We start from the raw sequence: 23,885 nt of genomic DNA on the forward strand, positions 1-23,885 counted from the left end.
TGCAGCAGCGGGATTCCTTCCCTTGTGTGCTTGCAGGATGGGGGGCACTCTCCCTTTCCCTCTTACATAATGACCCTCTCCGCCCCGCCCGTAGCCTCGTCCAGTGTTCTCATTTCCCAGGCATTAATCTTTGCCATCTTGGGCTCATCTAATTGGATTTCCCAGATCACATGGTGAGATAAAAAGTCCCCAATCCGTAGGACAGAAATTGGGTTATCCATGGGGAATTAAGGTAAAGAGCAGAGAGAGAGAGGGAGAGGGGCAAAGTGAAGGGCTCCCATGCTGCCTTCGTAGCAGTCTCTAGCCGGCAGCCGTCCTGCGTGGAACTCCAGAGCCAGGCTGCGGCGTGCGGCCCTTCTCTGGCGCCGTGGAGGGTCGGGCATAGATATATATTTTTTTCTCTCTCTCTCTCTCCCCACCCCGTAAAGGGTGAGTGACCCAGGGTGAAGAGCTGGAAGAGACAGAGGAGCTAGAGGAGCTAGAGGAGGAAGACGACGAGATGGGGAGTGGAGCGAGCGCTGAAGATAAAGAACTGGCCAAAAGGTCCAAGGAGTTGGAGAAGAAACTCCAGGAAGATGCAGACAAGGAGGCGAAGACAGTCAAACTGCTGCTGTTAGGTAAGCATGGGAGCTGGGCAACGCTGCAGCTTGCCTGGGGCACCTTCAGATCCTAGGGTGGATCCAGAAATGAGTGGGCAGGGAAGCGGTTCTGTACCACTCAGAGCTGGTCTCCATGCATGTAATAAATGTGCAGTCTGCAGAGAATGGCCCAACAGGGGATCCTGGTGATTCAGGATGAATGCAGGGTAGGAGGGGGATGGTTAGCCTGTGCCAACCCAGCCTTCAGTTCTGAGTTGGCTAAGCGGAGCCTGGGACGAAGGCAACCCTCAGAGGAGACATGGTGATGCCAAGCTAGGGGAGGTGGGGCAAGAAAGGCGAAACTGGGGTTATTGTTGCAGGGCCTGAGGACAATCAGTTTATGTGAAGGGATTAGAAAGTGGTAGTATCTGCTGGTGGCCAAGGGATGGGAGACAGAAGGAAGAGAAGAGGGAGCATGAAATGCAGCGCAGGACCAAGGCAGGAGGGCTTGGTCTGGCTGTTTCAGTCCATGTTGGGTTCAGAGATATGGTCACCCTGAGTTTTTTTGTTGTTGTTTTTCTCATTTTTTTCCAACTGAGAGGAGGATCTGTTCCTAAGTAGCACCAGATGGGCTCTCATTAGCTTGACGACTTCCTAACTGAAGCGATTAGCCGGGACACAGAGATTTCTCAGCCAATCGGATGTGACAAGAGGTCACAAACACCCTCTTGAGAAAAGCCTGGGTGAAGGGGGCAGCACCTCAGTAGGGATTAAAATCTATTTGTAATTTTCCAGAAGGGGCAGTGGTGGAGGGGTGGGGGGAACAGGAATGCTGTGGCTAGTGTCAGCACTTGGTAACTACATACCTGGGTCTTTCAGCATTGGGAGGAGGGGGGGCTTTGGATTGATTTGGTGACTCATCAAGGGCCACGTGTGAAAAGGGAATTGATCAGAGTCATTTTTCTGGCCAAAAAACGACAAGCAAAGATGTATATGTAATGTTTCACTTCACATGAGAGTTTAGTGGCTGAAGCACAGGACAGAGGATCAGGACACCTGGGTTCTAGCCCCAACTCTGCTGCAGCCTCACAGTTTGACCCACAGAGGCCCCAGCTGTCAAACAGGATGGCAGTACTATCCCTAGCCCCACGTGTATTGTGTGTGAGGTGTAAGGGCTGGATCTGGCAGCGAGGCTACTCTGGTGAGCAAGGCGTTGCAGGATCAAACCGCAGCTCATTAACACTGATGAAGCGCTTTGAGATCTCTGGCCTAGAGAAAGGCAGAGGGTGATGATGATTGGGTCCGTTACCTGCTTGTTGGTAGAAAACCCTCGGTGCTCCATGAGCAGTGTGAATAGAAAGGGATGGACTTTATTTCTGAACACATTGATTTTACCTGACTACTAAAAGCCTCAGTTTAGCCTAATATCCCAGTTGCAGAAGGGCCTGTGCTCTGAGTCTGCATTACTGAGTCACTAGCCAGAAACTTCACAAGTCTGCTGATCTGCAAGCTGGAGCGAATGGGGCGATCCTACTCCTGGACTGGGTGCCTCTCTCAGCCCTTTTACGGGCACTAGAACATGAGCTGAGTACTGCAAACAGCAGAATGCAGGGGCAGTTCTCACTGCCAGCCCGGCACTGCTGAGGGAAGGGAGCCTGCTAGGAGATGCCAAGGGCACACACGGTTTAGTCCTTCTAAAGCTGCGATGGAGCTGGAGTCTCCGGCCCGCTCTCATTCTCCTACAGCGTCCCCTCTCCAGTTCCCTGGGCTCCAGCTCAGAGCACAGCTTCCTTTGGGCCTGTGCTGCCCAGGTGAAGCTGCTGCTCACTGTGGCATGTGGCGAAGTCTGGGGCACCCAAATCTTATACGTGTGCATGTAAAGTCAGCCAGGAGGGGCCCTGCTTGGTCACAGCAGGGGCCCAAGTGTCTTCTTCAAGGCAGCTGGGGGGAAGCATGAGGGATGGATAGGTTCCAGGGAGGACCTATCCAGAAGGTAGGGAGCAGGTGCGAGGGTGAAGGTTAGGTCAGTGGATGGTCATGGGCGGGGGAAACCCCCAGTGACAGGTGCCTCCAACCAATCCCCGCTTAGTGTCACAATCAGCTAGGGTAATTCACCACCACCCTCTTCCAATCAAGATCAGATGTCACCTCCTAAAAGAAAGGCTCCTGCTCACACCGAAGAGATGGGATCGATACAGCAATGTCTGGCTGAGGTCTCTGGCCTGGGCATGGCAGCAGCTCAGACTAGATGTGCACAATGGTCGGGGGGTGTGGGGGGTGTCACCATTCCAGCCCAGGAACTGGTCACTGGGGGTCAGTCCTGGTCTGCAGCTCAGGGTGCCCTAAGCCACCCTCTAGGATTCCTACGCTCGCTCCCCGTGCCTGGAGAGAACTCCAAGCCTGTGCCAGAACCGCAGCAATGCGAAGGCAGCAGAATAAACCTTTGCTCCAGAGGGTGACTGGGGGGGTTGTAGGAAAGATGCCACCTGAGCGGAGAACTGAGATTGAGGCTAGAAGCCCCTGCTGGAAACCCAGCCTCCCACCCAGCTCCTGGGAGCGGAGAGAGGCCAGCAGGGCCCGTCTCAGCCCAGAGCCACCCTTCGCAGGTCCTGGGGCTAATGCTCCCCGGAGTTCTAGGTTACAACGCGGCTGCCTTGCCGCTCGCACTGCAGGGGCAGGAAGCCTATGCCTGACGCTGCGCAGCGCCATAAGGTTCATCCAGGTGACGGCAGGGAGGCTGGGATCAGCGCGATTAGGCCCTAATTCTAAGCAGCTTCCTGGTTTGGAATAAGCTGCTTAAAGCGATGAGATGAGGCGACGCCTGGCGCTTGCAGCCGAGAACCGAAGGGCAGGCGACGAGAACAGAGGCGGGAGCGCGAGAGGGGGAGGCTAAGAAAAGCAAAGCCCAGGGCTGAGGCCATGTTAGCGTGCAGGGAATCCCAGCTCCAGGCTGAGTCCAGGCCCACTGACATGGTCCTTTCTACGGTACCCTGCTGGGGCGCAGTATGATGGTCCCAGCATGACAGACACATGGGCCAGGCTTGCTGTGTAGGGTTCCACTGTGGGGGGCTTATGGCGTAACTAGGTCCCCCGACCCGGTAGCAATGACAGGTCCTTCATGCCGACGGCAGCCGTGGGCATGGGACTCGAGTGTCCCCCACAGCAGCTAGCTTTGAGCACTGCTGATGGGCTCTGGAGGGAGGGATCTCCAGCCTTCCTGGGCCAGGGAAATGAGTCGAGCCAGGGGGGAGCCTCTGAGGAATAAAAAGGGGGCATGAGCAAGGCACAGGGGATCGCCCTCGGCCTGAGAAAGCTGACTGCAGGGGTATATAACCAGGGGTTCCCCTGGATCCACCAGACCAGCAAGGCCCAGTACTGAGAGGAGCAGGTGGGACAGGAGCTAGAGCAGAGGGGCTCAGTGACAATGCACTAGATAGTCTGCAGGCGGGTTGGGTGGATGGAGGGTGGGGGTTGCAGACTCAGGCAAGGGGGTGTGGAAGGATGATGGAAGCTGCAGGATATTGCTCTGGCGGATGTATCCTGGACATGTGGGCTTAGCGAAGGCTCTGAATACCGGGCAGCCAGGCAAGAGGGTTCGTTGGGGCAGGAGAGTTGTGGAGGCTAGATACCCTTATCGAGCTACAGGGCTGGAAGGGACCTCAACAGAGTACCTAGTCTATCCTCCTGTGCTGAGGCAGGCCCACCCCAATGGGTGTAACCTATTTTTAAGCCTGCCCCCCGGCCTCCCAGGCCCACCTGTTCCAGCGCTGAACTCGCCTTACAGGTAGAAAGTTATTCCTAAAAAATCCAACCTAAGCCTCCCTGGCTGCCCAGTAAGCAGCTTGCTACTTGTCCTGCCCTCGGTGGCCATGGAGAGCAATTGATCGCTGGCCCCTGTGTAACCACCTTTACATGCTATGTTTCTCCCTCAGCCTTCTCATCTCTAGACCGCATGTGCCCAGTTCTTTCCTCATCCCCTACCCTGCAGGGCACAAGATGGTTTGAACCCTGGGCAGGGGGGTCAGGTTTGGGCTGGAAGCGCCTGTCCTAGCTTCCACAGGGTGAGGACTCGGTAACTGGGAGATGAGCTGGGGTGCAGCTGGCTGGCACGGAGCCTCCAATGAACAGCACACGTGCTGGTGAACAGCGGCGGTAAGGGAAGCACAGCTGTCCCATGCGTGCCTCCCCCTTCCCAGAGCCCAGGCAATGCACCAGCGCCCAGCGAGGGGAGCCAAGCACCTCCAGGGGTGGCTGCTGAAGGGGAGAGGCCAGGCGGTTATGTAAAAGCAGGCTCAGTCCCTGGTTCCTAGACAGCCAGTTTGATCACTCCCTCAAAACAAGGCCATTCCATGGGTTGGGCTCTTGATGAGCTCTTGGGAGCCCAGGGCCCGGATCAACTGACCTGTTTGATCCACATTAATATGCCACTAAATAACCCCGCACTGGAGAAATCCATCCATGCTAAAAAGTGTCTGAGGGGCCAACCCCAGAGAAAAGCGCATGGGGGAAAGGAGTGAAGAGCAGGATAGATGCTGCATATGGAGCGCTGCGTATCCAGGTCCTTACGCTGGTCCCAGTGCCGTAGGATCCGAGTGCCCCAGAGCTGCGGTCCCCTCTAAGGTGTACACGTCTCTCTCTTTCTGGATGCTGGCACTCAAACGTTTCCTCCGGCTCTTTTCCAGGTGCCGGGGAGTCAGGCAAGAGCACAATCGTCAAACAGATGAAGTGAGTACCGCGGTAGGGCTGAGGGTTGGTTGCCCAGAACACAGCCCAAGGCGGTTTCCTTCTAAGAGCCTAATCTAGGCATGAATGTAGCGTGATTAACCCCTGCGCTGCTGCTGGGCCAGGCTGCCTGCCGGCTGGCAATAGCCTAGCAAGATTAATAAAAAGGGATTAAACAACTAAATAAAAATAGCATTTGCGGTTATGCTAGCTAGGAGGAAAAGGTGCCCAGTTCTTCTGCTTCGAGGCACGAACTGATCATCAGCTGGGGTCTCTTCATGTGTCATCTCAGTAACAAGTGATGGGTGGGGATGGAAGTTTCATTTCTCCCACGCACCTGCTACAGCCCACTCTCAGGACAAGGAGATTGGCCTAGACAGACAGCGGATCTAGCATCTCAGCACCCGTGCCCTGTGGAACATCCCAGGGAGTGGATGGAGTGCGGGTACATCCCATGTGAGCTGTTGGCATGTGGGGCACTGGTGGCAAGTTGATGGCCAGCCATACCAAACAGCAGGCTGCAAGTCTCCAGGCACAAGGGAGGAGGAAACCACCACACCCACTTTGTGCGTTGCTCCTTGCTGTGCTGAGTCTCTGATGTAAGCCCCGTGGGGCAGGGAACACAAACCATCATGGAGTTACACAGGGAGCAAGTGAGCTCTACGTGTCAGCAGAGTCCAGTCGCAGAAGGTCCCATGTGATCTGACCTTCCCCTATGAATCTGAGGTTCTGTCACAGGCAGAGCCATGCGTGGTCAGTCCAGGAGCCAGCGAGCTAATCTGTGCCATGGGTCTCAGACCGCTTTCCTTTCAAAGCTGGTACCCTGGTCTTCATTGAGCCAGCCGATGGAGGGCGTTTCCTCGTTGCATCTGGACTTGGCTGCCAGCCACCTGTGTAGATCACAATGGGCCCAATTGTGAGCCGGGCTGCATGCCAGCACAGGGGTAGATAGGGGTGGAAGGAGCTCCCTTTCTCCCCTGCATGGGGTGACATTGTCAGACACTGCTAGCAGATGCCACTCAGGCTGCTACCCTCCCCCCTCTCCCCCCCCCCCCAATACTGAGCAGTGGTGTGGTTCCTCAGCTCCGCACCCCACCCCAGCCAGCACCAAGGGGAAAGTCAGCTATGCCAGGAAAACAGCAGGCATTCAAGCTGGCACATTTCAGTCCCTGCACTGCCTCCTTCGGGCTGGAGGGCAAGGTGCCAAAGTCTGTGCTGCAGGGAGAGGCCTGCCAGGGAAGCAAGGCTGTGATCCTTGCTAAAGGCTGTGTTTCATTCCCCTCCCCCTGCAGGATTATCCACCAAGATGGTTACACGCAAGAAGAGTGCCTGGAATTCAAGTCCATCATCTACGGCAACGTGCTGCAGTCAATCCTGGCCATCATCCGAGCGATGTCCACGCTGGGGATAGATTACGCCGAACCAGGACGAGGGGTCAGTACGCTGCCCCTGCCACCACTGGAACATCTGTCTGGCCCCTGGACAGGGGAAGGCAGGTGTGTGGGGGGGTCCCCACGTGTTCATCTGTTCGAGTGCTTGCAATTCCCAGTTATATGCAGGAGTCCTGGGAGAGGCTGCAGGGTAGCCTGGGATGCAGGATGCTGCTCTTGGGTTGGAGAGGAAGTTTGTTCCTTCTGAGCCCCGGCGCAGAGATGGGTTCACTGGTGTTCACTCGAGCGAGCTTGCTTGTGAAGAATAGCAGTGTGGACGCTGCGGCTCGAGCGGAAGCTCAGGCTAGCTGTGAGAGTCCAAGCGCACCTGCCCCCCTGGGTCTGAGCTCAGGGGGCTAGTCCGAGCCCGCGCCCAAACTGCAACATCCATACTGCTATTTTTAGCACACTTGCTCAAGTCTGTCTACTGGGACTGGGAGGCTGTGGTGTAGACATACCCTGTGTGTCTCATTCACTCCTGCTAGCGCATGCTAGAAGCCAAACGTTCCCAGCTGCTCCTTACAACAGCAGATAAGTATTTTAATAGACGCCACTGCCAATCGGTGGGCAAGTGGCAGTCGTCTGGTTCCCAGGTGATGTAGATTGAAAGGGAAGGGCAAGACCTCTAAGTGTGGGAAAGAGGAGCTGTGGGGAAGGAGAGTCCAGAGAGGAGGGTCCTGCTCCTTTCATTATTTACAGAGGAACAAGGAGTTTGGTTTCCCGTTCCTTCAGGCACCACGCTGCTATGGGTGTGTTGCCATCTACTGGTTAAGGAAAGCATTCTGGGAGCAGCTGGAGTTCCCCACTCCAGGGCCTGGCCAGACAGGATTCTGGGCATGTTTCCCCACATTCTCTGGGGAAGCTTTGCTTGAAAATCAGCAGGGTTGGGTGGGGGTAGAATTTAAATTTCAAAATCCACATTAAAATCCCACAAAACCTTACCCTGTTCAGATGGGCCCAAAGCAGGTCTGCCATTCGTGCCCGTCTCTGGCCCCAGCCTGCTCACCGGCTCTGTCTCTTACAGGATGATGGGCGGCAGCTGTGCAACTTGGCAGATTCCATCGAGGAGGGCACCATGCCCCCAGAGCTAGTGGACTGTATAAAAAAGCTGTGGAAAGATGCGGGAGTCCAGGCCTGTTTTGACAGAGCAGCTGAGTACCAGCTCAACGACTCCGCTTCCTAGTAAGTCTGTCCCTATGGCCCAGTCATTAGGAAAAGCAACTGCCAGACGGCAAGATCCTCCAGGGATGGACACGAACTTATTGGGACACAGAGGGTTCATCCATCGTTGGGGCTTAGTACCGTGAATCTTCCCCTTCGCTGGTGCTGAAGTGACTGATGACTTTATGGAGCAGGTACCACCCGCCCCCTACTGCCATGTAAAAAAACTTGAGGACTCAGCTTTTCACCAGCAGCCAAGGGGAAGGGAAGGAGAAATTCCAGGTGAAGGGGCCAATCTGTTCCCTTTGAAGCCAGTGGAAATTTTAGCACTAAGTCCAAGGAGAGCCTTGTCCGTCAAGGGAAGGGTACATGCCCCTTAAAGGACTTTCGAAAACAAGCAAGACAGACCAGAATGGCTTTGAAGAATCAAGTTGCATGCACTCTCATAATTCACTATGTAACAAGCGAGGTCCTCTGTGCTCCCACTTAGCCCAGAACAGCTCCATGTGAGATACAGAACAGAGGGGATTATCCCCCATGGCCAAGATAGTGCTACTGTGTTAGACAAAGCCCCTAAACACCACTGACATGCGACTATCACTGCCTGCTGCAGTGGGGCTGCCCACCCCTCCTTACCAGCCTAGTTCCTGTACCCTTAATTGATACCACATGCCAGGGTATTTCAGGCATCTGAGCACCAATCTGCCTCATGTACTATTACAGGCTGCACTATCTAAGGCCAATGAGGTATTTCAGGCTCTGACTTTCAGTAGCCTCAGGGCCAAATGCTGCTTTTGCTCCCAGCAGCGTAAGTCCACTGAAGACCGTGGTTACTCCAGACACACGCTGGTGTCAACACCATCGCAATTTGTCCCTTCAGGTTAGATGAACATAGTTTTCAAGGGCCCAGAGCCATGGCCTCAGAGCCGGCTTTAGGCCAATTCCACCAATTCCCCCAAATCGGGCCCTGCGCCTAAGAGGGCCCCGCGCTCAGTGGCAGGGCCACCGGGGGGGGAGGGGGGGAGGGGCAAGTGGCTGAGAATCCCTTCCCTGGCTAGAGGCTCCTTTTTAATTTTTACTCACCCGGCGGTGCTCCGGGTCTTCGGCGGCACTTCGGCGGCAGGTCCTTCAGTGCCGCCGAAGATCCGGAGCGAGTGAAGGACCCACCGCCGAAGACTAGGAGCGCCGCCCGGTGAGTACAAGCCCCATGTGGTTTTTTACGTGGTTTTTTTTTTAGTCATCCCTGCCGGGGCCCTGTCAAAACAGTTCAAATCGGGCCTCGCACTTCCTAAAGCCGGCCCTGCATGGCCTGGCACAACGGCTGCAGAGCAGAGGCACGGGCACATTACAGGGAATGCTGCAGGGAACACAACTTCATTGTTTCACTCTGTTGATCCAAACATGGCCATTCTCTGACTTCATAAACCCTGGCCTGCCACGCAGCTCCCTTGTAGGCTGCAGCAGCTGCACAGTCCCATTCAACAGCAGGGTGGAGGAGCAACTGTGGATGCTGGAACTTAAGGTTACGGGCTTTCCAGACCACAGCACTAACAGAGCTGCTCCATCACCTCCCACCAGCAGGGTCCACCTGTCTGTCTGCCTCCATCTGTCATCTCTTGTCTTATTGTTAGATTGTTAGTTCTTTGGGCCATAGCAGACCCTGCTTGTTCAGCACCTGGCCCAACGGGGTCATGGTCCATGCTCCTAGGTGCTGCTGCAATGCAGGTAAGAAGGCTATGTGCACACTTTGACCCTGGTAAGTCATGAACTGAGATTTTCTTGCTCTACAGTTGGGCTAGAAGGACATCTCCTCTCCCTCAGGCTAGCGGAATCGCTTGGACCTTCTCACTGTCCTCTCCTACAATTGCTAGCTCACTGATAACACCTTACCCCAGACCTCCTTCCCCATGCCCGACAGCTATATGCCCTATCCCTTAGGACTGCTCCCAACAGCTCTCTGCATTCCTGCCTAGCTACCTGAACCAGCTGGATCGGATCACAGCCCCCGATTACCTCCCCAATGAACAGGATGTACTACGATCTCGAGTGAAGACCACGGGGATCATAGAGACCAAGTTCGCTGTCAAAGATCTTAACTTCAGGTGAGTGCATATGCACTTGTGTCCCTCTCCCCTTTGGTGGCATCACTGACCCAGGTATCCTGGCCAAATTCCAGCCAGGATAATGCCATTTATTTCAGTGGGTTGGGAGAGCCTGCCTCACATCCTATCCTAAACGGCTGGGTTTCTTGGCTGGTGTAAATCTGCAGAGCGCCATTGTGCTGTCAGTTTACACCAGGTAAGGATCTGGCCCTCTGCACTCATGTAAACAGCTGCCACATTCCAACCCGGCGGGGGCTGGATTTCTGCGATGGGTGCTAGGACTGCCTATGTGTTCAGTGCTCTGGGTGGGAAGGGGCTATCTAACAACAGCAGAATTATTCCCTCCACAGGATGTTTGATGTGGGAGGACAGCGGTCAGAGCGCAAAAAGTGGATCCACTGCTTCGAAGGCGTGACCTGCATTATCTTCTGCGGAGCCCTCAGCGCCTATGACATGGTGCTAGTAGAGGATGATGAAGTGGTATGTTCTCTCTCTTAATCCCTATCTGCTGATGGCACTGTGACCACTGCTCCTCTGCCACCAGAGCACAGCTGGGTGGCTGCTCCCCCCTTTTTCAGAGCACCAGGAAATGGAAATCCTAGCTCATCTGGGCGACATCTGGGAGCCACCGCCCAGATTGTAAGAAAATAGCATCTCCCTCGCACAGAGAGCGCCAAGGAGAGGGGTGAGCACCAACTCTTGCTTGGTATGAAGTGCCTGTATTGCCTGGAACACAGGGGGGCTCCGGCAGGCAACAGAGCCATGAATATCCTTGAATGGCAGCTCGCGGTTTACATTGTGCTGCTCTGATGCAAGTCCAGGAAGCAAAATAGCACTTGCCTGACATCAGATTAACCCATGTCTGAAAATAAATGCTGCCTTCCAGCCAGTGCAGCTAGCACCTAAAGCTAATTCATGTAGCACAGCGACATCCCGTGGCTGGTTGAGGCAAAGGCTCTTTCAGGGGGGCTGCCCAACGGCTTGCCCGTCAAGAGGGCATGAGAAATCAATAGGAGAAGGAAGATGGGCTTGTGGTTAAAGCACGAGGTATGAGAGCTGGATACTGTTCCCAGCTCTGTTCCCTGTGTGACCTTGGACAGATAATGGACGCCTGGATTTTCAGAAGTACCCGCACTCCTGGCTGATTTCAATAGGCATGGTGGGTGCTCGGCCCCTCTGGAAAAAACACTCAATTGTTCTGCAGCTTCCGACTCTGTCAGTGAGGGATCATAGCACCGACCTTTCAAGGGGCTGAATTCAATGGAACATCGGGAATGGCGTTCTCATCCTCAGCCCTATCTCCCTGCTGCAGAGCAATTGCAGAACGTTGGCACATCGGTGTCAGAACCTGTAAACTAGGAAGCGAAGGTGGAAAGTTCAGAGGAGAAATCAGGAATGGCTCAGATGTGAGCCACAAGCATGGAAACCTGCTTCACAGCAAGAAACTAAAGACGCTCAGTCTGTTTAATTTGCCCGAGAGAAGGTTAAGAGGTGACTTGAACCCAGCCCAGAAGCTCCTGAGCAAGGAGGTTTCCAATGGCAGAGAATCTTTAATCTAGCAGACAAAGGCAGACTGAGACCCAACAGCTGGGAGACCCAACAGCTAGACACATGCAGACTAGATAGAAGGAGCACATTTTTAGCAGCCAGGATGTTTAACCGTTAGAACAACCAACCTGGGCACGTGCTGGCGTGGGGGGCTTGGAGACTAAGCACTGCATTGGGAGAGCTGGGTAAGAATGGGATTCACAGAACCCAGCAACCTGAGCAGGGAGCCACCCAAGCCGGCCAGTAGAAGAGCAGGGGCCTGGCATTGCCTCAGTGATCTAACTCCATGGGGTTGGGGTGCCATCCCCAATAGGCAGAACACTCACCTGACATATGGGAGATCCAGCTTTGAATCCTCTCTCTAATCCAGAGCAGGAACTTGGACCCACATCATCCATCTCCCAGCTATGTGCCCTGAGGAGGTGTGTTCCAGGGCAGGTCTCTCTCGACCTCTCCTGCTGAAGCTGTCCCACTTTGTCTGAAACACTTAAATTGCCCTTGGAGCAGGGATGGGACCCTGGGTCTCCCAGGAGGCGCACTAACCCCTGGGCTACAGTCGCTCTCTCTCTGGACCAGTGACTGTTTCAATATCGCACACAAAGAACAGCTTCGCCAGAAGAAATGGAGACCCCTGCCCCAGAGTACGCCAGAGCCTGGCAGTCAGGGCACTCAGCTGAGGTGGGGGAGATTCAAGTTCATGTCCCTGCTCTGAACCAAGCAGAGGGGGATTCAAACCTAGGCCTTCCAGCTGAGTGCTCGAACCACTGAGCAATTGAGTACAGGGTGAACCCCGCACCATGTGTTGTGTGGGTTAGCGTGCTCCGAGCATGTCCACAGGATTGGGCACAGCAAGCGAGACAGGTGGGGTAACACCTCGTTTGAAGATCGGACCAGGCAGCTCAGCAGTCTCAGGAATTAGCGGCTTTGCACGTCCACCAGTGGAAGCTATGGTGCCAAGGAATTTAGGCACATTCAGGGTTAAGCAGCAGGTGAGCAGGGGGTTGAGGATCTAAATTCCTTTGTGGATCTAGCCTGGAGTCTTTAAATCAAAATTGGGTGTCTCTTCCTAAGAGCTCTGTGCTAGCTCAGTCACAAGCTATGGGCTAGGTGCAGGAATCCCTGGGTGGGCTTCTCTGGCCTGTGCTGTGCACGTCAGACTAGATGACCTCTTTTGTTTTTAAAACCTATGTAGCTATGTAGGAGCTAGAAAAAGGACAACAGCCAAACAGCATGGCCAAGACTGCAGCTTTGAGAAACCCCAGGAGAATTATCACATCCTGTGTGGGGACAGTACAGGTGAAATCCTGGCCCCGCTAACGTCAATGACAAAGCTCCCGTTGACTTCACGGGGCTAGGGTTCCCCCTCAGTCAGTGGTTGCCCTGGTTGTTGAAAATCAGATGTCAGCGTAGGGAGGAATTGAGTCTTATGACAATTAAACCCACAGGAAGTGATGCACCTGTAATGAACATACGTGAATCAGAGAGGCAGCAATGGCTTGCAGAACTAGCAAGCTGCAGCTGAACAGTTGTGCCCATAGCTGAAGAAATCCCTTAGAACAGTTTGCAGTTTTACCATGAAAAGCTATTCATAACTCTGCTGCTTAGATGTGCAGTTACATAACTGATGGATGAAAAAATCATTGTCCATTCACCCACTGCTTGCTCGCTTTGTGTAGCAATGCAGGGGAAGGCAGCCACAGATGGGCCCGATCCACCCCACCACTCTGAACCTGGCTCCCAACTGCAGCTGGAGCCCCATCATTACACTGGGAAGCAGAGACTGAAAAAGATTTGTCCACCACAAACCCTGATCAGCTGCACTTGAGCGCCCAGTGCGATGCTGTGGCCAAAAAGGCTAATGCGATCCTGGGATGCATAAACAGGGGAATCTCGAGTAGGAGCAGAGAGGTTATTTTCCCTCTGTATTTGGCACTGGTGGGACCAGTGCTGGAACCCTGTGTCCAGTTCTGGAGTTCACAATTCAAAGAGGATGTTGATAAATTGGTGAGGGGTCAGAGAAGAGTCACAAGAATGATTGAAGGGTTAGAAAATGTGCGTTATAATGACAGACTCAAGGAGCTCTATTTAGTCTAACAAAGAGAAGGTGAAGGGGTGACTTGATCACAGTCTAGAAATACCAATTTGGGGAACAAATATTTAATAACGGGCTCTTCACTCTACACGAGCCAGTGTCTGGAAGTTGAAGCTTGACAAATTCAGGCTGGAAATAAGGCATAACATTTTAACAGTGCAAGTAATTAACCATTGGCACAACTGACCAAGGGTCATGGTGGATTCTCCATCACTGACCATTTTTAAATCACCAGTGGGCTGTTTGTCTAACAGCTCTGCTCTAGGAATGATTTGGGGCAGGTCTCTGGCCTGTGCCCTACAGGGCGTCAGACTAGCCGATCACGATGGTCCCTCCTGGCTGTGGAATCGATGAGTTTGTCGCCCAAGCAGTTCCCTTGCTCTTCAGGGCCTGCACATGGCCCACCAGATTTGAGGTGGGGGAACACTACAGGCCCAGCTGGGTCCTCATCTGCACATGTGGAACTTCTACTAAGATCATCAGTAAACGGAGGCAGAGTTGAGCCCTCGTGAGCTAGCATGGAGCATTTATTACAAGAAGAGCCAGACTGGATCAGACCAAGGGTCCATCTAGTCCAGTATCCTGTCTTCCGACAGTGGCCAGTGCCAGAGTTTAAGGGGGAGTGTACAGAACAAGGCAGTTGGAGAGATCCACCCCTTTCCCTTCTGGCGCTCAGAGGCTAGGGCCACCCAGAGGATGGAGTTGCATCCCTTGACCATCTTGGCTAATAGCCATGTACTTATCTAACTCTTTTTTGAACCCAGTTATACTTTTGACCAGCACAACATCCCAAAGCAATGAGTTCCACAGGTTAACTGTGCATTGTGTGAAAAAGTTCTTCCTCTTGTTTATATTAAACCTGCTGCCTATTAATTTCAATCAGGTGATCCCTGATTTCTTTATTGTGGGCAAGGGTAAATAACACTTCTCTATTTACTTTCTCTACCCCATTCATGATTTTATAGACTATCATATCTCCCCCAGTCATCTCTTTTCTAAAACGAACAACCCTAAGCTTTGTAGTTTCTCCTCATATGGATGCCGTTCCTAACCCTTGATCATCTTTGTTGTCCTTCTCTGAACCATTTCCAGTTCCATGTATCCTTTCCAACCAACACTAGACACGGTGTTCACGGTGCCTTCAAGTTCTCTTTCTTGAGTGATTACAAGTAATTTGGAACCCATCATTATATATGTGTAGTTGGGATTATTTTTTCCCCAATGTACATTACTTTGCACTTACCAATGTTGAATTTAATCTGTCATTTTGTTGTCCAGTCACACAGTTTTGTGAGCTCCCCTTGTAACTGTTCGCAGGCAGCCGTAGACTTAATTATCTTAAATAATTTTGTATAATCTGCAAATTTTGCCACTTCACTGTTCACTCTCTTTTCCAGATCATTACTTAATATGTTGAATAGCACAAGTCCCAGTACAGATCCTTGGGGGACCCCGCTGTTTACCTCTCTCCTGTGTGAAAACTGATCATTTATTCCTACCCTTTGTTTCCTGTCTTTTAACCAGTTACTGCTCTATGAGGACCTTCCCTATGATCTCACGACTACTTAGTTTGCTTAAGAGCCTTTGGTCAGGGACCTTGGCAAAGGCTTTCTGAAAATCCAAGTACCCTATATCTTCTAGATCACCCTTATCCACATGCTTGTTGACTCCCTCAAAGAATTTTAATAGATTGGTGAGGCATGATTTCCCTTTACAAAAGCTGTAATGACTATTCCCCAACAAATCATGTTCACCTGTGTGTCTGATAACTCTGCTCTTTACTGTAGTTTCTACCACTTTGCCCAGTACTGAAGTTAGTTTTATCAGCCTGTAATTGCCAGGATTGCCTCTGGAGCCTTTTTAAAAATCGCTGTTACGTTAAATCATCCTCTCTACCGGATGACTGGAGGATAGCTAAGCGACAGGTTACATACTTCAGTTAGTAGCTCTGCAGCTTCATATTCGAGCTCCTTCAGAACTCGTGGGTGAATACCATCTGGTCCTGGTGACTTATTACTGTTTAGTTTGTCAATTTGTTCCAAATCTCTTCTATCAACACCTCACTGTGGGACAATGCCTGAGATCTGTCATTCAAACAGGGCCCAAAGGGGACTGAGGAGCATATTCTGGTTTTGGTTTATAACAGATGAAGCAAGAGCAGACAGCCTTTCTAAATCAGATCACCATCACTCTTAGGATGATTTGTATTTCAGTAGCACCTAGCAGCCCCAACCAAGACCAGGGTCCCCATGGTGCTACATGCTGCACAGACCGACAGTAAAGACAGTCCCTGGCCCAAAGTGCTGACCCTTTGAACAGGCAAACAGCATGGTGGAATCAACAGATCATCCTCCCCCTTGTACAGGTGGGGGCCTAAAACACCAGGGAGACTGAGACCTGCCCCCATTCACATAGGGAGGGAGTGTAGGGCAGAGCACAGAACAGAACCCACATCTCCTCAGTTGCAGTCCAGTTCCTTAGCCCCAGCGTCTGATACTCCAGGTCCATCAGACACTGGTGATCTAATACACCCCAGCAGGGAGAGGGTTTTATCCATCTCTGACTGCTGGGATCCCACAGAGCATCCATCCAGGTCAGCTTGCTCTGGGATTTCCTTAAAGAGAAGACAAGAAGAGAGAGAGTGCGAGCTCTAGGATCCAGGTTCGTTCCTGCAGTGCCAGCCATTTGGCTCCCGCAGGCCAATCCAAGGGCTGGTGGACTTTCACAGCAGCTCCCCCCTAACACGATGCTCAGCCTCCAGCTTCCTCAACCAAGAGTCTCTCCAGAGCCCCCATTTCATGTACAAACAGGATCAAGGGGAAATCGGAGCAGTGCAGCCTGTGGGGAATGTTTCGGATGCCACTAGTCAGGCAGGGCACTAGCTCCATAGGGGCGCTCAGCCTCTCCTTCAAACACACAGAGGGCGAAGAGCAGAGAAAGCTGGTGATAAGGAGGCAGAAAACAGTAACAAGATGCCTCTGGTATTGTCTGCCCCTGCTAGGAGCAGCCCTCTGAGGGAAGCCAGCTCATTAACACACCAGCAGCCCTCCTGCATGCAGATGGTTGTCCTTCAAACAGGGCACCTGCTTCTCTTCCTCCCTCAGGATGGATTCATGCAGAAGGGCTCCCTGGCCCTGCGGGTTATTAAAACAAACTGCTTTGGAGGAGATTTGCAAATCTCCTCCAAAGCAGTTTGTGGAGAGTTCTCTTCTCAGTAGACAAGAGACTATGGACAGGGGAGACTGAACTCCTCCCTCTCTTCGGTTGGATTCAGAAGGGACAAACCAGGGGGCAGCATTTTAGACTGTTTCACAAGATGCTGGAAAAAGTCCCTACTCTGGTACCCTTCTAGACAGGCAAGGGGCATGAGGGAGACTGCACAGTCAAGCCCTTAGGAGCGGGAAGGAGAGCAAGGAGGAAGAAAGGCCTAGTGGATAGGGCATGGGAAATCTGGGTTCAGTTCTCACCTCAAAGTTCCTTGTGTGACCTTGGGCAAGTCACCTGATCTACCCTATGGCTCAGTTTCCTCTATACAGTGGGGATAGGACTTCTCTGCCTCCGGGGTGTGTTGTGATCCATTAACATTTGGGAGGTGCTCATACTACCAGGGGGTAGAGTTGGAGGCGGCTTGTGATAGTCCCATAGCAGAGATTTGGGCCAGCGTGTACTAGTTTTCTCAAGGAAGATAGTCCTATCACAGCTGACTTGCAAACCCAGAGGTTAAGAGAACGATCTTGCTTTGTGGAGGGCACTGTAGTGATCAGAGAGGGTGATTTCTGAAGGGCCTGCTTATCCTAAAGCACCTGCAACTCTTCTTGTGGCTGCTGCAGGAAGACCCATAGGTGATGGCTCATTAGAGAGACAGAGCACATACTCACTGCCATCTCCCACAGCATTCCAATAACTGGCCATTATTTTAGTAATGGGGTCTCAGCTCAGTTATTTAGACAGACAGTGACTTCTCACATCTGATTCTTCCCCACACACAGAGCCTGCCTTGCAGCAATTAGGAATCTGGCATTAGCATTCTGACATTAGGAAGTGAGGGTCCAGAGTGACAGAAATCCTTCATTCTGGACTCCCCAGTAGCTGTTGTGACAACCTATAGAAACAGCCAGCTGCCTACGGTGTGGCAACAGAAAAGTAGGGCTACCGCGCTACCTGGCTTTGAGAAGCAGGAACATGAGGATTCTCAAGGCAAAAAGAATCCTCCTCCAACTCTAACCAAGCAGTTCAAGACTTCCTTATTGTTGGCCATAGAAACCACCCACAACCTTCTCTTTGGCAACATGTGTGCTTGTTACAGCAAAAGAACAGGAGAGTTTGCAAAAGACAAAAGGTAAATCAACTTGCTGAAATGCAGTTGGTTTGGCTGCTGGTTTCCAGCTGCTGTATCTGTACTTTCCCCCTCGCTGCTGGGAGTACTTTAAGTTCAGCAACAGTAAATCTCTCCTTAATGCTTTCTTGTGTCTCAAGAGAGCTTTATTAGTGGTATTACGGTAGCGGCTGGAAGGCCTTGTGATGGACCTGGGCCCTACTGTGCTTGGCACAGAACAGTCTCTGCTCGAACGAGCTTACAGTCGAGTGAATTTGTTCCCCTGGTACTTTTTCAGTCATGGCATCATCTGAAAATTGGAGCCCTGTTGAAATTGCAAAAAAGCCATCATGGAAGGATGCTGATTTGCTTTGTTTAAAATCCAGTTGGTCTAAAGCTTCTGGCCAACCATAGAGTCCTTACCTGGGCTACGACAAACAGGAAACATCACGGCTTTATGACCAGCAAAGGCTTCACCATTGTAACAGCAGAAAGTGCTGCCCTCACCTTTACAGCTGCAAAAACTGTGGAGATCAAAAAGCAAGTATAATTAGCAGCAGCTCAGGCAATGGCTGGTGTAGAGCTTCAGCCTGTTTGAGGAACAAGCTTGAGTAGGAGTCGGGACTTGCACATGTTAACAAGCCACAGAAACTTGAGTGGGGGAGAGCTTTCAGTATGTGTTAGACCAAGCAAGGACCTGCCCACCCCTACTTTCTGAAACCAGAACGAGCAGGGTCTTTACAACACACCCACCTCTGAAATTTCTTTACAAGTGATGTGGTCTTTTTGTCTTCAGAACCGCATGCATGAGTCCCTGCATCTGTTCAACAGTATATGCAACCACAAGTTCTTTGCTGCCACCTCCATTATTCTGTTCCTCAACAAGAAGGACCTCTTTGAGGAAAAGATCAAGAAAGTCCACCTCAGCATTTGCTTCCCAGATTACGATGGTGAGTTGGTCTAAAAACTTTACCTCCCCCCTTTGTGCTAGTGTTTAGGCCCAAATTATCCTCACCCAAGTCTAAAAACAAACAAAATCAAACCAGAGTAATGGGTGGGAAGAAGTGAGTGGCACAAAAGCCACAAAGGGATAGAAAATGGTTCTCTTGGGAAAAGTCATTAGGCTCAAGCTAGGCTTCTGCAGCTAGGAAAAAGGAGAGGATCTGTATTAAGCATTACCACCTTGGGATGATTTGGTAGGAATAAAGAGGTTATTACTCAAGGCTGAACCACCCCAAGAAAAGGTCTGCTTGCTCTTCACCTTTTGTGTAGAAAGCACATGTCACTGCCCAGGGCTGTCACTACAGTCCTGTTCTTTAACGTGCATTTAATTCTCTCAAAACATGGCAAAGGATCACATTTCCTCTGCTGGCCACAGATCCAGCCTAATCACAATGGGCTTTGAGGAGTTTCTAATTAGTGCAGTCTTCCTAATCAGCAACACTTAGCAGCAGAGTTATTTCCTTCCCCCAAATAGGTCCCAATACATTTGAAGATGCAGGAAATTACATCAAGAATCAGTTCCTTGATCTCAACATGCGAAAAGATGTGAAAGAAATCTACAGTCATATGACCTGTGCCACAGACACACAGAACGTTAAATTTGTGTTCGACGCAGTCACGGATGTCATCATCAAAGAGAACCTCAAGGACTGTGGTCTCTTCTAGAACTCCAACTTTTGCAGGTACTGTAACTTCAAGCAGAGAACTAAACGCCTATTGTAAGTCACAATTTAGCCACTTTACTACCAAACTGGCATTGTGAGGGATAGGAGACAACTGGTCTGACTCCTCACCGATAGTTCAGGCCCTACCAAATTCACAGCTGTGAAAAACATGTCACGAACCGTGAAATCAGATCTCCCCTGTGGAATCTGGCTATTGTAGAGGGGACCAGATTTCACAGCGCAGGGTGGCTGGAAAGCAGCGGCTGCTGGCCAAGAGCCCAGCTTTGAAGGCAGAGCTGCCACCACCAGCAGTGCAGAAGTGACAGTGTCATGATATGGCATTGCCACCCTTACTTCTGTGCTGCTGCTGGCAGCGGCGCTGCCTTCAGAGCTGGGCGCCTGACCAGCAGCTGCCCTCTGGCTGCCCAGCTCTGGAAGCAGCAGCACAGAAGTAAGGGTGTCAATACCATGACCCCCCCTACAGTAGCTGTGTGACAACGCGCCCCCCCCCCCCCACACGACCCCGTTTTGGGTCAGGACCCCCCAGTTACAATACTGTGAAATTTCAGATTTAAATATCTGAAACTGAAAATTATTTTTAAAATCCTATGACCGTGAAATTGACCAAAATGGACCGTGAATTTGGTAGGGCCCTACTGATGAAGCAGATTTTCCAGAGCGCTCGGTGCACTTTTTGCCCTTGTAAGCAGCTGTATTACCACTAAACCACTGGTTCTCAACCTTTTCCCCTCCCCCGTCTTGGCAGTATCCTCCTCCTCCTTCATAGTATGGGAATGGCAGGGTGATTGCGAGCACTAGCCACCCTCTTGAAGAACCCATGAAACAAACTACTTAAACCCTGCTAGCCCCAGCAGTGGTTGATTTCCCTACTCAGCGTGTAGAAGGGGTTTTTAGCTGAATCTGGTATGCCAAAGTGGGTTAGAGGGTCCATTTGGGTAGTAAAGTATCATTTTAAGGTACTGTATTACAAAATTGTTCAGCCTTGTCCTTGGAGATATGGTGCCTATTGTAATACAGGCCTGGCCCTGCGAGTCAGGCAAGATCAGGGCATTACACTGTCACAACACAGTATCCTTGCTAGTCTGAGGCAGTCTTATAACCTGGTCCATAAGTTATCACTGCTCAGGAAAACTGGTCCCGAATCCTGCTCGCACTAGAGCTTAAACAGAACCTAGCATGAGTAGCATGCTAGTGTGGGCAGGGCCCAGGAAATGAGTTATGTGCAGTGTTCAGCTTTACACAGCCTTTTCGCTATAGCCACCATGCTGTTTTTAACAAACATGAAAGTTATTTTCAGTTTATGAGGATGTACGCTTGTACCAACTGCCCAGAAAAATCTCTGAAGCATTCTCTGCCCACCCCCTACCTTCAAAACATCCAGCCAGCATCCTCCAACAGTTTGCTCATTTTGCTCCCCAGGAAACAATCTTGGAGCTTTCACTCTCCATGCACATGCATAGGAAAGCAGGGAAATTAAAGGCAGCCAGCCAGCTTCTCTGCAGGCACAAAGTAGCTTGCAGAAGGGCAGAGGGACAAAAACCACTTTGATTTCACCTCTGCATTGTTCGCTGCAAAACAAAACAACTTTCCAATCAGAGCACACATGCAGGAACGCCCACTTTAAGCATAAAGGATGATATTGTGTCATGACAGGAGCTTGGAGGGTTTTAGTCCTGTATTGGGGTTACAAACACCAATGAATGCAGCTCTTCTAGTAGCGGTTGATTACATGGAGAATAATTGTTGTAAACTTTACTACCACCATTGTATTTTCACACTTTGTTTGCTACTGTCTGAGTCAGATTCTCATTTAGATCAAGGCATGTTTATACAGCTCTGGTGTTCGCATAAATCAGAATCTGGCCCTCAATATTGATATTCTGCAGGCATTTATGCAATGGATTTATGCATTGCATTTTAATTCGCTTAAAATGTCTTCCTAATTTTAAAGCTGTAAAAGTATTTATCTTCCTTTTCTCTCCCTTGACACCTCCCTCAAGAAAAGAAAATGACTTCCCCTTAGCATCACTGTTCTGCAGAGCAGAGCCAGAGGACTAAGCAAAAATTACTCCGAGTCCACACTCGGACACCTGCCCAACACACGGCTGCACACCTCCAAGAACAAGCCATCCAGCGAGGCTAAACTTACTGCAGCCCAGCTGTCTTCCAGGGTAATTTCCTCATTTTTAATAAAATAGTTTCTCTGCAGTCTGTGTGCGCTTTAAAACTGCTGCTTACAAGAGATCCAATGTGATCTGAACCCAAAGAGCAAGTAGTCATCAGGACACCAAATGGATAACTGATACTGAAGTTTCACATCTCTGCACAGCTGCATGTTCAAAATGTATTACAAACCTATATGGAAAAGGTGAAAGCAATGTTTTGTGGAATCCTAGAGAAAACCACCCCTCAATTATATTTTGTGGAAATCAAAAAAATTCCGTAAGTGGTGTGAACTGAAAGGTATTGCTGAAAGTGGACAATGGAACGGATTTAATTTTAACTCAAACGTATCTAATCCCTCTTTCCTTGTTTTAGAAACTAACCAGTTTACCAGTTGTAAATAAGCCCCCAAGAATTGTGAAATTTTCAAACCTTCCACTGGAAAAATTAACATTTGCAGTTCCCTGCAACTGGTGCAATTTGTCCCCACAGCCTTAAGTAGCCGATTGACTATTTCTGGTATCCAACTTTCTCTCTGTATTAGATAGCCTGGAAGGCTTATGAGTCTAGACCTGTTCTCTCTCTATCCATACAGTGTAGCAGTACTGATCCCAGCTCACTGGGTACCTGCGGCTGCTGAGACTTTTGCACATGCGGTCTCATTGATGAGTACTGTAGAAGATCACAGGACAGTGAGAGACAGCGTTGAATTTATTAGAGTTTGGCAAACATTTCACATCTAGAAGGGGGGGGGGGAGAACAGGTCAGATACGAAGAGGAAATGGTTACTTGAAAAGATTCTCATTCTGCTATTTAGAGCTGTATCTGCTCTCATTTGTAAATAAGTCTATGCTATTACTGTAGACAAGAAGGTTTCTTGTATCTTCTCAATATGTACTGCAGAGAATCACGTATATGGCTTCAACTAAACTGTAGTAAAACCAAAATAAAGCAATGTGCATGGAATGGCTGGCTGTCCTTTGTTCTGGGCTAGCTGGTTTTAAAAGGATGATTCCTCAAAGCATAAGTTCTTGATTCTGAAAACATGAACCACAGTAGAGCTCAGAAGCAGCAGCCATACTGGCCCTTGTCCTGTAGCAGCTGCACACCCAGACCTCCCACTGCAGCCAACAAGAGCTCCATGTGCACAGTGGCCACAGAGTCAAGCCAAGTGACTAGTCTGGCCATGCTGTGGAACTTCCAGTCAGTGCTGCCTTGGCTGGTTGCGTGGGTGCCATTTGCAGTCAAGTTCCCCCCGACCTCACTTCACCTTTAATAGTCTGAGGCTGCAAAGTGCGGAGCACCCTTGGTCTCACTGAAAGAAGAAATAAGTATTTATAGGCACAGCCCCTTGCAGGATCAGGCCCTAACTCCAGCTTCAACAGTTCCTTCAGGTGGCACAATGGTGGCATACGATGTTACTGGAGGGGTCAGCATGCACGTATGCTTTAAGAACGGAGTGAGCTACTCCTGGCATCACTGTGACGCTGTAATGAATCCTACAAGGTTTGGTTAAAAGGAAAGTGTGAGATATACACTGACAGTTGAAGGGGATTTCCAGATTAAAACGAGTCGTTTACAACTACTGAATGCTGCCACTTGTTAGGAATGTTATGCAAGGCACAGAGTATGGGGTAATGACCACTTGGACCAGCTGAGGTTCTTCCCCTGGAGTTTGAAGTGCTAGCAGGGTAGTGGTGCTGTACTTCCAGGCAAACATTCTTCAAGCTGACACGTATCCACCTATTGTAACAGACTGGCTTTGGACATTATTTTTTCCATTGCATTCAAGTGAGGAACTAGACTCTAGCAAGAGACTTGCCATCAGATGTGATGTAGATGTGATGAGCGATATAGGATGTCTGCTGATCTCTATCCAAGCCACTGGCAGCAGAAGACAGCACTGTACAAGACACCAGTAGGTCTAGAGGTCCTGTAATCAAAAGTTAGTAGCTCTCTGCTTAGTCCCATCTTATTCGCTACTAGCTGCGCATCTCATTTTTGCAAACAGACCGATGTGGACAGAGCACATAATATGGGAGCACATTTCCAGAAATAGTTGGAATAAACTAGAGAAAAAGGCTAA

The 23,885-nt window shown here is 50.7% G+C and overlaps 1 protein-coding gene across 1 annotated transcript; it reads left to right on the plus strand.

The window, feature by feature from the left end:
• Positions 1-499: 499 nt before the first annotated feature.
• GNAT2 (G protein subunit alpha transducin 2) lies at positions 500-19,616 on the plus strand. The gene is made up of 8 exons (XM_065403625.1): positions 500-617; positions 5,261-5,303; positions 6,593-6,734; positions 7,755-7,912; positions 9,865-9,993; positions 10,344-10,473; positions 18,745-18,898; positions 19,426-19,616. The coding sequence occupies exons 1-8, from the start codon at positions 500-502 to the stop codon at positions 19,614-19,616; spliced, it is 1,065 nt and encodes a 354-aa protein (XP_065259697.1).
• Positions 19,617-23,885: the final 4,269 nt, after the last annotated feature.

The sequence above is a fragment of the Emys orbicularis genome, chromosome 4 (assembly GCF_028017835.1).
Source record: "Emys orbicularis isolate rEmyOrb1 chromosome 4, rEmyOrb1.hap1, whole genome shotgun sequence".
NCBI lineage: Eukaryota > Metazoa > Chordata > Testudines > Emydidae > Emys > Emys orbicularis.